Source organism: Armigeres subalbatus, chromosome 2 (assembly GCF_024139115.2).
Source record: "Armigeres subalbatus isolate Guangzhou_Male chromosome 2, GZ_Asu_2, whole genome shotgun sequence".
NCBI classification, from domain to species: Eukaryota; Metazoa; Arthropoda; class Insecta; order Diptera; family Culicidae; genus Armigeres; species Armigeres subalbatus.
In genome coordinates, this window is record NC_085140.1 from 166,641,760 (window position 1) to 166,658,128 (window position 16,369).

The 16,369-nt window shown below is 36.1% G+C and overlaps 1 protein-coding gene across 2 annotated transcripts in view; it reads right to left on the reverse strand.

Moving 5' to 3' along the window:
• Positions 1-6,709: 6,709 nt before the first annotated feature.
• The window catches only part of LOC134211136 (LITAF domain-containing protein-like), a 34,274-nt gene continuing 24,614 nt past the window's right edge, over positions 6,710-16,369 (reverse strand). For both annotated transcript variants that reach the window (XM_062687776.1, XM_062687775.1), the window contains exons 2-3: positions 7,865-8,146; positions 6,710-7,502 (exon numbers count right to left, since the gene is read on the reverse strand). In XM_062687776.1, coding sequence (XP_062543760.1) covers positions 7,397-7,502; positions 7,865-8,145 — 387 coding nt within the window. In that variant the 5' untranslated portion in view covers position 8,146 and the 3' untranslated portion in view covers positions 6,710-7,396. The remainder of the gene's footprint in view (positions 7,503-7,864; positions 8,147-16,369) is intronic.

The following is a 16,369-nucleotide window of genomic DNA, read 5'->3' on the forward strand; positions in this document are numbered from 1 at the left end:
TGACAGGAAATTCAATCGGATCCCAGATTCGACGGGTAGAAATTTTTCAAACGCTCAAATTTCGAAACCAATTACCGGTCGAGCAATTCATACCCACCACAATTCACGAACAAATTTTGCCGCTCGTCAACGGGTAGCAAGCACTTCAGTAAATTCCAATTTTCGAATTTACATTCGTTTGCAAACATCGCTGCTGGTAGACAAATTTTCTCTTCTCAAAATGAGGTTTATGCCCATGTCCCAACGGAAAATAAGGGTCATGTTGCCGATTCAGGTAGCGTGACGGCTTCCGATTTTGTTTTTTTAACTGAACAATTGCATCACATGATTGATGCAATGTTCAAAGCAAATACCATTCCTGAAGCTGTTCAGGTTGGTATAAAGTACACACAAAAAATTGTTATCGGACTCCGTTTCAATGGATCCAAATAATTGTGTGAAAGATCTAAATTGGAATGCCCGCTCTCTAAAGGGTAAGGAAGATGAATTATTCAACTTCCTTTCAGTTCATAATGTGCATATTGCCATTATAACTGAAACGTATTTAAAACCAGGACTCTCCATTAAAAGAGATCCAAACTATTTTATCTACAGAAATGATCGTCTTGACAGCGCCTGTGGTGGGGTTGCCGTTGTCATTAATAGACGTATCAAGCATAAATTATTTTCTTCGTTTGAAACCAAAGTTTTTGAAACCTTGGGAGTTTCCGTTGAAACAAATTTTGGACAATTTTACTTCATTGCAGCCTACTTGCCTTTTCAATGCAATGGGCAGCAAAAGAATTTGTTGAAAGCTGATCTTCAAATTCTGACTCGCAACAAATCAAAATTCTTCGTAATTGGTGACTTCAATGCCAAACACCGTTCATGGAATAATGCTCAAAGCAATTCCAATGGTAAAATTTTATTTGAAGATTGTTCTGCGGGATATTATACTATTCAATATCCCAATGGACCAACTTGTTTTTCTTCCAGTCGAAATCCTTCTACAATTGATTTAGTTTTAACGGATTCAAGTCAGCTGTGTGGCCAATTGGTAACTCATGCTGACTTTGACTCAATCACCTTCCTGTGACATTTGAAATCTCACAAGAAGCCATTTATAATCCAATCAGCTCTACTTTTAATTATCATAGAGCTGATTGGGATTCTATAGAACGTATATCGATAGGAATTTTGATGTTGATATTCCTCTCGATACCAAAAGTGATATTGATAATGCTCTCGTATCTTTGACAAATTTAATTGTCGAAGCCAGAGGCATTACAATTCCGAAATGTGAAGTTAAATTCAACTCCATTATTATTGACGACGATCTTCAGCTACTGATCCGTCTTAAAAATGTGAGAAGAAGGCAATACCAAAGAACTCGCGATCCCGCGTTGAAAGTTATTGATTTGCAAAATGAAATTAAAAAACGTTTCGCTATTCTGAGAAATACCAACTTTGAGAATAATGTCTCGAAGTTGGATCCCAGTTCGAAACCCTTTTGGAAATTAACAAAAATTCTTAAAAAAAAACTAAAAAGCCAATTCCAGCGTGAAATAAAATTTTATTAACAAATGGCGAAAAGGCTCAAAAACTTGCTCAGCAGTTCGAGAGTGCCCATAATTTTAGTCTAGGTCTCACTAGTCCAATTGAGGATCAGGTTACACGGAGCTTCGAAGACATTCTCAATCAAGAGAATGTTCTTGACCCTTCGTTGGGAACCAATTTGGATGAAGTGAGATCTATTACTAGAAAATTTAAAAATATGAAAGCCCCGGGTGATGATGGTATTTTCTACATACTTATCAAAAAACTTCCTGAGAGCTCTTTATCCTTTTTGGTTAATTTATTTAACAAATGTTTTCAATTAGCATACTTTCCAGATAAATGGAAAAACGCCAAAGTTGTTCCAATTTTGAAGCCGGACAAAAATCCAGCTGAGGCTTCTAGTTATCGCCCAATCAGTTTGCTTTCTTCAATAAGCAAACTGTTTAAAAGGTTATTTTAAATAGAATGATGGTTCATATTAATGACAATTCTATTTTTGCTGATGAAACAATTTGGTTTTCGCCATGGGCATTCAACCACTCATCAGTTATTAAGAGTTACGAACTTAATTCGGCTCAACAAATCTGAAGGATATTCGACTGGAGTTGCTCTTCTTGATAAAGAAAGCATTTGACAGTGTTTGGCATGAAGGTTTGATTGTAAAATTGATGAATTTTAATTTTCCTCTGTACATCATTAAACTGATCCAAAATTATTTATCAGATCGCTCACTTCAGGTAAACTATCAGCATAGGGGGCAGCATACTGGGGCCCATATTGTATAACATTTTTACTTCTGACTTACCTGATTCACCACCAGGGTGTCAAAAATCTTTGTTTGCAGATGACACGGGCCTCTCAGCCAAAGGGCGAAGCCTTCGTGTCATTTGTAGTAGATTGCAAAAAAGTTTGGATATTTCTTCAACTTATTTGCAAAAATGGAAAATTTACCAGAATGCTTCCAAAAATCAGATTATAATTTTCCCACATAAGCCGAGAGCTTATTATTTGAAACCTTGTAGCAGACATATTGTCACTATGAATGGGGTTCCAATTAATTGGTCTATGAAGCTAAATATTTAGGACTTCTGCTAGATCAAAATTAACTTTTAAAAATCACATTGAAGGCCTTCAAGCCAAATGTAACAAATATATTAAGTGCCTATATCCACTTATAAACAGAAAATCAAAACTTTGTCTTAAGAACAAACTTTTGAGGGACAAACAAATGTTTAGAGCAGCCATGTTGTATGCTGTGCCAATATGGGCTAGTTGCTGCAATACCAGAAAGAAGGCACTCCAGAGGATTCAAAATAAAATTTTGAAAATGATTCTGAAGTTGCCTCCGTGGTATAGTACCAATGAACTTCATAGAATTTCTAATATTGAGACATTGCAACAAATGTCCAACAAAATAATTTTCAATTTTAGACAAAAATCGTTGCAATCTTCTATTGCAACGATTAACTCCTTGTACCCTTAGTATAAAATAGGTTAAGTTTAGTTTAAGTTGAAAACATTGTAATTCCTACATGGTTCAATTCAACCAGAGGAAAAAATTCTAACTGCCAGAGGCAATTGAAATGTATTAATAATAACTAAAAGCGTAACATAGCAAATAAGGATGATAGTGTTAAGAAAACACGGAACACCTAGTCTAAGAGATGAATGCATGTATTAGAAAATTAGAAAAAAAAAAAAAGAAAAAAAAAAAAGAAAAAAAAAAAAAAAAGGATTCGTATGGAAATTTCGCATAGGCAGTTTACAACGCGCATTTACGCCTACTATGCAGAACAACGTCTGCTGGGTCAACTAGTCAAAAATAATTATCAATTTATTTTATTTTATTTACGTGGCTTTAAAAGCTAAGCCTCATTCGCCACATTCAAAAATAATTATCGTGTTACATATTTGTACTCCTATTTTTATTTTATTTATTGGATCGAAGTTTACTCAATAGTGAGTATATGACGTGTAATGTGTAGTTTCAGATTTTGATATCTCAGACACCAACCTGATCTAGAAATATCATTGTTAGTTCACTGACTGAAAAACAGATGGCCAATATTGTTATACACTCCCGGCCAAAAGTTTGGGTTCACGCTCGAAAAATATAGGCAAATGTGTTTGGCCAGTTGATTCAAAAGTATAAAGCCCCAAACGCAATACAACGGAACGGCGACGGAAACGGAAAATTTGACAGTTAGCCCATATATTTTCTGTCAAATTTGCCTTTTTCGTCGCCGTTCAATGAATACTGAGAACTTAAGATACTAATGTCGTTCCTGTTCGCGTGACTAACATCTAGGTTACTTCGACCTGGCAGCCAAAGTACCGGTACTACAAGTGTCAAACCGATGTTGGTGATGAAACCAAATATGCACTACAACATGATGCATAAATTATAGCCAATTGAAGCTTGTTGAAGCATAATTTGGCAAAATAATTTAAATGACTACAGCGCCACTAGCGTTCTACTACTTATGCTTCTACTGTTTGGCCGTAGATTTGCCAACCTACATCCGATTTTGGTTGTTGTTACAAAGATTATGAGTAGATCTTGCCTCGTAGGAATTAAAAACTAATAACTACTTAAATATTGAAATATATTGTAAAAATAAATATTTTTTTTCTCGAAATATAGCCCACATTTTGAACTAAAAAGTGGAATGTAACCCAATTTTAATCATCTTTGAGAGGCATTGATGAAATCCTGGCAAAAAAAAATGTTTTATTTTAGAAAATCAAAATGTTTACTCAAGTGCATGTTATGCATCGGCCAGAAGTTTGGGTTCACTTGCTGTATGGTGAACCGATCATAAGTTTTGAGTCATTCTCATGATGAGTTTTAATAATATATTTTTAACGTAAATAACCATTGAAATCATTAACATTAAACGTATTTTCGGTTTGTTGTTTAAAAATAACATTGCGCATTCAAGGGTTAAATTGTAATATCAAATATAACCTTACTACAGTGGCTTGAGCTTGAGCTTGAGCTTGATTGACTGCTCGTAGTTGCTACTCCATTATGACCAGATCAGCTGTTCTTGCACAGGGAACCAACAGATGTTTGCTTGGGACTAGCACACATCTTCAACGTACAAGTACTGGTGATCTCATTTGTTAGGTCATACTGGCGCCTGCCACGTCAGAATGCAAGTCAATGTAGGGAAGGGGGAGGAAATGATGATGCAATCACTCGCCCACTGCAAGCCGAATATACCTCTGCACTTGCCACGAGTTCATGCGGAATTTGTTGGAATTTATGGGTTAGGTTGGAGAGGCAGAGGTCCGTCTTGGTTAACGAGCTGCCAATGTAATAGATAGGAGAAGGTAACTGATGGAATTTCTAATTGGATGTAGGAAACGAGCTATATAAGTTCATTTCCGATTCTAGCAGATTACTGTTAGAATACTCAAGTTGAAGGTATAGGAATAGTAATGGAAACGGTATGGAAGTCCATTTCCAGTTCTAGCGATTGTTAGAACATGAGAAATAAAGAGAAAGATACAAAGTAGGAGAATGGAACGGACCTGGGATTTAACCCACGACCTCCTGCGTATGAGGCAGAAGCAGTAGCCATATGACTACCAAGCCCGCTAATATCAAATATAACCTTACTACAGTGGTCTGAAAAACTCATACTTAGGTGATCGAGGCAAATCGATTTAACTAGCCAATATCTTAGGCATTTTCAACCAAATTTACATGTTTGTATACCCAAAATAATCATCAGCTCATAAATTTTGAATGATGATTGGCCAAATTCGGGTCAAAATGACCCGAACCCGAGTGAGTTTTTTTTGGGCAGGAGAATAAATCTTAATATAGAAATTGGGGCCCTCCTTAGCCGTGCGGTAAGACGCGCGGCTACAAAGCAAGACCATACTGAGGGTGGTTGGGTTCGATTCCCGGTGCCGGTCTAGGCAATTTTCGGATTGGAAATTGTCTCGACTTCTCTGGGCATAAAAGTATCATCGTGCTAGCCTCATGATAAACGAATGCAAAAATGGTAACCTGGCTTAGAAACCACGCAGTTAATAACTGTGGAAGTGCTTAATGTACACTAAGCTGCGAGGCGGTTCTGTCCCAGTGTGGGGATGTAATGCCAATAAGAAGAAGAAGAAGAAGAAGAAGAAGAAATTGGATTAAACATCATAAGCTCGGACAAAATACACATTGAAGAAAGTGAGTTTCCAAACAAAATTTCAGACAATATTCGGCATTGCATATCAGGAGAGTGACCCCAAACTTATTACCGGTCCACCATATAGCCACCCAATCGGGTTCACCCATTATATGGTGGACCGGTAATAAGTTTGGTCGATAATCGATGGGTCGAAGCATACTATGCGCTTTAGTAAACATTTAGATTTTATTTAAAAAAAACAAAAATAAATCGCTTAAATTGTATTAATGCCTCTCAAAAATGGTTAAAATTGGGTTCCATTCCACTTTTTGTTTCGAAATATTGTGGGCTCAATTTAAGAAAAGTGTGTATCTTATGATAATATTTTAGTAGATCAAAAATTAAAAATATTTTGTTCTAAATATCTATGAAGCAAGATCTGCAAGAAACAAACTTTTTTAAATCAAATCAATAGCCATCCTTAAAGTTTTTGAGGGCACAAAGCTCAACGAATTTCAACTTATTGAACTATAGTTTGGAAAATGTATCATTTTTTTAGTAAAAATGTCTCGAACCCAGCATAATGATAAACTTAATGTACATTGCATTAAGAATTTCAGAATCTGGAATGTCGATACCAGAAGCAGTAAATTCCAGATTTCCAGAATGGTGGAATTTTAGTTTCATGTTTCATCTACAGCTTTGTCTAACAGTGTATTGCTCGATGTTTAATAGGTACATGTTATCGACATAACACAGTTATGAACCTTCATAATTACAAATTCTTTTGTTATCCAACAATGAGGACACTGCCTCGTCTTATAAAAACAAAAAATAGTATTAGAACGTTGAGAAAGTTCAAATACCCTTTGTTAGTGACATTTCCCCAATGACTGTTTTATGGAGTTTTTTTTTACAGCTCGGTGTAAGTGTTCAACAAAGTTTGACAGCATTAACTTTCGACTAGTTTCGACTAATATTATTCGGATCATTAATATACATCAGGGAAATTTTCGGATTTCAAATCATAACCACCTCAGTTACATCAAAATTATTTTTGGTTTATTTTAATGTTACTGTCCGCAAACATGTTTAACAATTACACAGCTACGATTATTAATTGTATGTGTATATTTTGTATAAATCAAGTTGATTAAAAACAATCTTCCAAGCTGTTCTGATCAATCAAAAGTGATGTTAAGCTGTTGCGATACCCCAAACAATGTCCCTACTTATTGTTAAGCCTTCTGTTCGAAGTTAGATCTATTTTGTAGTTACAAATAAAACCGTTTCAATGTGATGGACGCAAAATATGTGGAAGGTCAATACATATTGAACATAAACTTATAGAACTTATTCATAGTTCTTAAATTGAAACTTCGAGAAAACTGATCCAGCCTTTTGAGGTCGATTGCAATAATATGCACTGGTTTATTTGTGATGCGTTAAAAAGTCGAAGTATGTTCAGAGCTATATCGCCACTATGATGTCTGCGGGTTCAGACATCTTTCACAACTATTAATCAATTGAATGACAGAGCTTCGAGAAAAAAACAACATCCTATCGCTTCAGCTAATGCGACACGGTATCAGTTATGATTATGTGTTATACTGATTTCGTTTCTCAAGCACATATACTGTGAACCATGAAGTTTCTAGAAGATGTGGCAGAGATTCGATAAATTTGCGTGTTTGTGTGGAATTGAATATTCGTCGAATTATCGTCGCTTATCGTCGATGTCGTCCAAGATAGGCCTTGCAGTTGGGACACGAGTGGTGCACGTCCATGCACTCGTCGATGCAGCATGGAATAAGACAGCATCCCAGCCAGCAGCTGTAATGAGATGGTATTATTAAATTGCTCATTAGAGTGTCCATGGTACATAGTAAAGGAAATAAATTATGCTTAATCCTAAGACAAGTATAATGTATCCGTATTACTAAAATTATTATTATCTTGACATATACGATAGTTTAGTATTTTTACAGAGCTTTCAACTAACCATTTACTTGTATTAAGACAAGCAAGAATTTTCCACTAAACAAGCTCTAAAAATATTTGTTTCCCAAAATTATGTTTTTCAATTGAGAAATTAATATTTTTTGTTGTTTAGATTGTTAGTTTTCCAACATGACTCTTCCAATTTTGACTTTTTTGTGCCGCCCTACTATCCTCGTACGATGCCCGCCACTTACCCAAAAAGAGCAATCAAAAATCCGGAAACGTAGGCAATCAGACCGGGGGAAGTTGTGGTCTGGGAGACAATCTCGGCATGGCAACTGGGGCAGATCATGTGCGTGGAAGCCGGTCCAACCGGGACCACTGTGGTTATGATGGTGGGGCCACGGTTTTGCTGTGATGCGTTGGGCGTGAATGGACTGGCCGGTGGGACGCCTCCCACGGCTTGTGCGTAGCTGGGCGGAGCCGATTGCGGCGGAACCACGAAGCCATATGACGGTGGGGCTTCTTTACTCATGCTGGAAGTGGACGAATGGAGACAAGTTAATTGTTATATGAGTTGTAGTCATTGTATTTAGGCATAAATAAGTAAAAAATTGATAAAGTAAAATAAGCATTTACGAAAAGTAATGGATCTTGGATCAATTATATAACAGTGTAATTCTGATAAATTTTATTCAAACCAAACAAAGCTATGAATAAACAATAAATCTCAAATTTTGTACCCAATATTTTGCAGTCAAGTGAGTGCCTTTTTGACATTCAAGAGGTAGAAAATATTTACATTTGTCAATCAATGCAAACCATGAATTCATTAAGAATATTGGCAGTCATCAGCTCTGCCTTGAACCAACAAATTTGATAACCAATATTCAAACCAGGGTTCGTATCGCTCACTCAATCTCAGGAGCACAGATTGCTCCCTCACGGAAATTTTCGGGGAGAAATCACTTTTCGGGAAAGAAAAACAGCCTAGAGAGTGATAACCATTTTTCGCTCACTTCGATTGCCGCCAAACGTTGGTTTGCTCTTTTTCTTTCATATTCGAGTCTTTACGTGGCATTTTCAATGTAAATGGTAGTAGCTTATGCAGAACAAATAACTTAATGCTTTCATACATATAGCGTGGTGATGTGGCTAGAGTAAGCGCATCCCTACGGCTATTATTGTTACTATTCTGGGATCGAATCCCTGCGCGGCCGTACAATTTTGTACTTGTTCTGCGATAATTCTCGCGAAAAGTGAGTGAGTGGATAAAAGTGATGAAACGAAAAAGGATTTTCATCTAATAGGCAAGGTTTTCGTTTATCATCCGAGGCTAATTGTAGAGAAAGATTGATGGGTGAAAGATGATCCTCAAACATATTTTGGTCATAAATTCTGAGCCCATATTCCAATCTGTTTAATTAGCAATCTTGGGGAAACAATAATGGAATTCCCTGTCGATAAAATGGAAGCAAGAAGTGTGTCTACAAAAGTTTGGACACATAAACTCACATACAGACTCAATTCGTTAAGCTGAATCAATTGATATATAACACTATCAAAAGTCGAATTTTGGAATGATCCAATAGTCTTTACGTATACTTATTATACGAGAATAAAAGGCACAGTCACTCCATTCAGCTATTGTAAATGCGTAGCATTCCATACTGTTCTATTACGATCGCAGGCAATTGAGCTGGCTTGTTGATGCAATTTCCATCCTCTATCAATCGTGTTTATTTGTGTATACCAATTCACCCTCTCAGATACTTAATGTTTGGAAATGTACGATCAAACTTTTTCGAGATTCTTAGGGTGTATGTATAGTTATCCTTCGATGTAGAGCATCGACTCTGGTATTATAATTTATAGATGTTTAATTTATATATAATTGATCAATTTCGATCGGTGGTAAATGACACATTACGTTGCTAATTGAGACGTTAAACAAAATATTTAAGGTTTATTGGTTTTTCCCGCAAATAAGATATTTTTTAAACATTTTTTTCGTATAGGATGTAAGAAAATAACGGACCTAATGTAATTTGATATAGTCTTTTTTGGGTTTCAGTGATTAACCGCTGGTTAAGTTCTCTGTTGGGGTGTTGGGGACTCCAGTAGCCTTGCGAGCAAAGGCGTAGGATTTCCAATCCGGAGATGGCGAGTTCGATTCTCGGTCCAGATGTTTTCGGGTTGGAAACATTCTAGACTCCCTGGGCATAGTGTATCCATTGTACTTGCCACACAAGATACAACTCATTCAATGGCGAGCGTAGAAAAGCTTTCAATTAATAACTGAGGAAATGCTAATAGAGTACTAAGTTGATAAGCAGGCCATGTTCCAGTTGGAATGTGGAGCCATTGAAGAAGAAAAATATGAAGGAGGTTTCTGTAAACTTAGATGTGGCAATTAGAAGAAGTAAATTAAACCGGTATGGCCACACCCTAAACTGTTTCAAACTGGAGATTTCCGTCTATCCAGCCGCTGCAAATCGTCGGCTGTCGGATAATGTTTGTTCTCATCCCATTCTGCAAATAAAACAACGGCCCGACGCCACAGTATTGAAAATACCAGAAAATTTCCCCAAATTGAATGATCTTGAAATTCGTGCGTCGACCATGTACCCACATATGTATAAGATTGGGGAAAACTAAATAGGTTCGGCTAAAAATAGCGTGCATTGAACGCGAGTCAGAGTCCATACTTGAGTGCAATAATATTCTATGCATAGAGCAGTTGTCTTGATTCGTTTATAATTTTCCAACCCGAAGAAACGAAAGGAAAATTGCTCACGCGACCGCACACTGTCGCACATGTGTTTAGGCAGGATTGTTTGATTGGCTTCAACGTGGACGAACGCAAGATCAACAAACCAGCGGCAATAGAGGTTGGTCAAGAGTGTCGTGCGACACATATGTGCCCTGCCAGTTGGCCCACGCGAAGGTCACTCGTTTTTGTTCGTCAGGTGGGGTTAATTGAGGAAAAGTGGGAAAACTACCAAGCGGTTAGTGGAAATCGATAGAATATTGGAATGCTTAGTCACTGCTTTGTTGATGACCGATAGTATGATAGATGGATTCCACCTGGGCTACTTATCGCTGGAACAATGCTTGCTAACTACTAGCATTGTTACATTGACGTGGTGGTTAGTCAATCAACAGGCCGATACAGTTTTAGGTCAAGCCGTATGGTGCTAGTTGAAGAGTACATTAATTACGTATCGTGACATGCACTGTCAATAAAATCATGCCAGTACCATTTATATGGTAGACACTGGAACTGATGATGCAACATTACACACTTCCAATAAATATTTCATGAATCTTTATCAGTAGCAATGTTAAAAAGCTTAATTTGTGGATAATCGATAAATTGAAATATATAAATACAGGCATACCTCGATAGTACGTACCCTCGATAGTACGTACCCTCGATTGTACGTACATTTTACCTCGATAGTACGTAAGGTACACCGGGGCAAGTTGAAACGGTTTTTTCAAAGTTGAAATTCGAAGTGCTGTAACAAAAACAACCTTTGATATATTTTAAATCCGTTTGCGCTGTTTGCTAGTTCGGGCCACATATTATACATAAAAAATAAGCAACCTTAACAAACTTTTTTATAAATATTTTTTATATTCAAATTATTTTTTTATATGCATCGTTTCAACTTGCCCCGCGAATCGGGGCAAGTTGAAACACTGCGTTATATTCAGACGTAAGCTAATTTTGCCGTATTAATAACAAAATGTATGTACTCAGTGATACTCAAGAAGCACGAGGTTGTAAAGATGACTATAATACTGCCAGGATTATAATACTGCATAAGAGTCCTATGTAAGTTTTCGACAGTTTTGATTTTCTTTCAGAAATTAGCTTAAAATTGTCTCCTGTTAAAGAAAAACTGATAAAATAGTAGGTTTCTAAAAATTTGAAAACAAACACACAGTCGAAACCACACAGTCCCACAGTCGAAACGCGGGACGTCTGGTCACATTACACTAAATTTATCAAATTGATTTCCTCCTACTGGTGACCACTCGGATTACTATTCAGGATGCTTCAATATTTGGTTCACTTGTATATTGCGCAGTTGATTAATTCGGTTGTGGCTTCTTCATAAATGCACATTAATTAACTAGCCACCATACTGCCGCTAACCGCAAGTCGAGCACATATGTAAATGGACGCCATACGCCTCTTTTCATTCTAGTGGAGATTGTAGGAGGGTTGCATTCATGACGGAATGGGCGGAAATTTATTAAATTTATGTTCAGAAGTTTGCATGTTTTTATAAATTTATGTTTTTCGAATGTATTTACGGACCATGTTGAACTCTGGAAAAAAATTACTTTTAATTGCGAGGGTGACGTTTTGAATCGTTGTTTCAACTTGCCCCGCACCACGCATTTCTATTTGCCCGATGAGTTGAACATACGGAGCAATATCAAACAACCAAAATACAAAAATTAAAACGGGTCTTTCATCGATTTTCCATAATCATTACTCTTATTCAACATTGAATGATTACCTACAGTGAAAATTCGATGAAAAAACTTTTCCAAACATCGTTTCGAGACCTGTTTCATTGGCACGTCAAATAGTTGGATTGGATTTTGCAAAGGGCGAAAAATAAACAATGGTAGGGATTGCTTAAAAAAGCTGCAATCTTTCGGGAATGGCAGTCAGAAGGTACGCACCTTAGGCGAGTAGTTTGTTGAAAAAAAAATATCAGAGCAATCGGATATTTCCTATCTGAATTACAGCTTCCGTTTCAACCTACCTCGCATTTCAACTTGCCCCGGTGTACCTTACAAAAAAAAATAGTTTTTCGTTCAATTTTCTGTACGATTTTAGTAAAAATTTGAATATGCTTTGATCATGGCACATGCGGGGTCCTTCATATGTTACGTAATAATTTCACAACTGATTTAAACACCATCGTGAGGCTATAACGAATTTAGTAGCAAAACTTTGAAAAAAGCAGCGTGTCATAAATGTCTTGGACGCGTTCGCTCACGCACTCGCGTGAGTTTGTCACCGACATAAGAGTGTTATCAGCAATAATTGAAATTTTATGGGTATGATTTTCTTAGAAAGCAGATTAGCTACCCAAGTAACATTCCCACAGCACTGTGGCATTTGAAGCTATTTATTATGGTTTTATTGCGACAACCGTCATGCTCTTCAGTTTAGGCAAGGCATTTAACAGTCATGAATTATGATCTGTCTTCTAGCTGTTGTCAAAACTTTTTGAAGCAGCTTGTAAATTCCGCATACTTCAAAATTTAAATATGGATCTATTGCGGCACTCCATGCCTTGATAAAACGCATTTTAGAAATAATATTAAAGCCCATAGACGTTAGTTTTATTTGTCGTAATAAAATACTTTTTAAAGTCGTTTTGTAACCATAAAAGTCACTTCCAAAACATTTGGCTTCAAATGAGATCAATTGGTATTTGTGGTGGTTACAAATTTTGCATTTCTGATTGAAAACAAAACATGTTGTCAAGTGAATATGAGTAGCAAGGACTGAAAACATTATTTAAATAGCAGATAAACTTACTTTACTATTACCATGCTGCGTGCTTACTCATAATATACATGCTGATACATTTTCAGCTACATCAATCATCTTGATATTGAAAATTACATATGCCAAATTGCGAGGTGACAAATTCGAAATAAGTCTCTAGAGAGAGACTAACACGACTAACAGAAAATAACACGATGCGTAGACGCGCCCTTGATACCTTGAACTTCACTTTCATTGACGGTGACACGGAACGGTGCATTCTTGTTCCCGACCGATGAAGTGCCGTCACATGCGAGTATTTTATTTCCTACTTACGTGTAATAAAATGATCAATTCGAAGTTATAATCCGTAACTTCTCCTGCTTCCATCCATGCCCTTTGTTTTTTTTTTCGAGAAACTTGAACTGTCAAATTCTCTCTAATTATGGCCATCATATATGTAGAAAAATAACCAATCGGCATTTGTAACAGCCAATCGATCTAGTACATAAACAATTCAGCATGAATAAAAGGCTCATTATTACCACCTCTAATCATTATAATTTTATAGTTGATTTCGTCGAAGCAAAACAATTTGAACCAATAGGTCTCGAAAAATCATTTTGTATGCCATCGCCATATTCTTTTCACCTAACTTTAGTAGATATTTTGAATCCAAATACTGCATCCCAAGTAACAATCAGTTACCACAAATAGACATCATTGTCGAACTAACGTTTAATTAAAGTATTCGTAGCTGAACAATATGTAGTACGGAATAACAAATTGGGCAAACATTGTTGACATTTGTAACCAGCTTCTGTTCTGCTTTCAGCTATGTATCTGAATAATACTTTTATAAGCGCTACCGACTTATTTCTTTTTAAATCGAAATGTATGTTGAACAACTAGCTAAATACAAACAACTTAGACTTGCAAATGTTATGCTGTTCATCGTGATGCATATGTTTAAATAATTTGTTTTTGAAGCATCGAACAAACGTTTGAAAACTCTATTACAATCTACGCACGAGCATGAGTTTATTAAGAAGTCTAATAATTAACATTATCAGTAAACATCATTGCTTCTGTATCCAATTTCAATTTTGTTTATTTATATAATTTTGAAACATTGAATAAACGTTTGATAATTCACTTATTGCAATAACAACAATGGCTTTAGTTAAACGTTGTACGAACGTTCATTCCACTCTACAAATAAATTTATTTTTAGCGGACTTAAAACATTTTGCACTTTGCCATTCACTAGAGAATAAATTATTATTTTTATACTTACTTCAGGAATGATAGAAGAAATCTGCTGGTAAAATCTACCTCCATGATGGCAGATAGAAGGCAGCAGCTTCACAACTTACTGAATCAAACAATAACATTACACTAACTATAACGTCATTGACTCCTATTAAGCTTTTGTTCGATTGTTGGCAATTTTGTCGAGTAATGACCAACAACCCCATTACAGCTGTTCAACCAGAATTGTTCAACAACGTATGGTTTATATTTCTAATTCAGCTTGGTACTTTCCAAGGTGACAAATATAGCTGATGGTAAACAACTGGGCTGGGGATTCAAAGGTCGTTAGATCGATACCGGTATCCTGTTCATAATTTATTTTTCATCTTATTTCCAGTATGTTGAACAATGCCTTAATAAGTGTAACAATGTAATGATATAAATGTATTTATAAAAGCATAATTAAAAAAAGCCTAATCAGTGAGTTGCTGACTAGTTGAATTAACATTATGTTTGGTTTTTGAAAAAAGTTGATGAATAAATATTTTATCTACTATTTAAGTAAAGTTGAAGAGAGGTTGCTAGTTGTTGTTGAAAAATACTCCATTTTTGGGCGAACAATGCTGGAACAAATGTTGTCATGTATGATAGTATAATTTTTAATCAACGCTGGCTGAATAAATCTGACCATACTGATGTTTATTCAACTGGCAATTGTTACTTGGGATTACATTCATGGTTACAGGTATGCGATATTGTATAAACGATTCAGCTACGAACAATAAATAATAAATAATGATAATTTAGTATAAAAGTGCGAATTTCGATTTCTTGAAAAAATTTTTTTTTTTTGAGAATAATTGTTGAAACTGGGTTTACTGATAGCGCGTAAATTTTATCGGTGTTTTGCACTAAATGACACAATAAATCTGACTCCGCACTTAAAATTAATACACCGTAAGTCACTTCTCTTTTCATTATCATTATCGATGATTGAGAGTATTTTTATTGAATTTTTGATTATGGCTTTTTGGGTCTTCATGTTCAATGTAAAAGTTTAATTTATTTTCTCGAGACTGAACCTATTATATAAATTCATATGATTGTTTGAATAAAGCTATATCTAGAGAATACGGAAGGCATCGAGATTAAATGGCTTAGAAAAGGCTTTAAATGATGCCAACTCTCTTTTATAGTAGTTTGCAAAATGATTTCGATAGGTTTCTGGTGCCGAGATTGTATTCATTTTTCGTCATACTCTGATCTTGAAACCCGTCTTATATTTACACTCCAAAACCATTGCAAGAGTGGGCCAGCTAGGCAGATGCTACTCTTCAAGAGGTTTTGGTGTAAGCTACGTAGAAGCAATTGCCTTGACTAGGGTTTTATTGCCGTAGGAAGAAAATACTCTTGTAGTAAATCATAAAACTCAAAATGTTACTTGGGCATGTTTACATTAAGTTTAGTTCCACAAGAAGCTTATCCTGGAACAGTAATTCCTCCCAAGGGTTCATCCTGGGATATCTTGGTAGTTTGGTCGAAAATTCCATACATGATTTAACTCAATATTATATCAAGACCTGCGCGCCGATTGAAATTTTATCGACGGTGAGGCGTGATAGATCATTTTCACCCAGTGGCAGTGGCGTGGTGGTGATTAGCGGCGGCGTAAGTCAGCGTGAATCAATTTCGTGTATTACAAGTTTTCCGGAATTTATCAGGATGTTCCTTATTTTCTGGGTAATTTCTTCAGCAATTCACTTAGGATTTTAGAATTTCCATATCCCCTTTCTCAGAACTTCCACCAGAAAATCATTCAGAAAATCCCATGTAAACTCCTCCGCGCATTCTCTCTGGAGTTACTCCAGAAATTCCATCAAGATCTCTGCATTAATTACTTCGAGGTCTTTCCGGAAATTTTCATTGAATTTCTTCAGAAACTCACGTGGAAGCCCTTGATACCTACGTCCCGGGAATTCTTCCG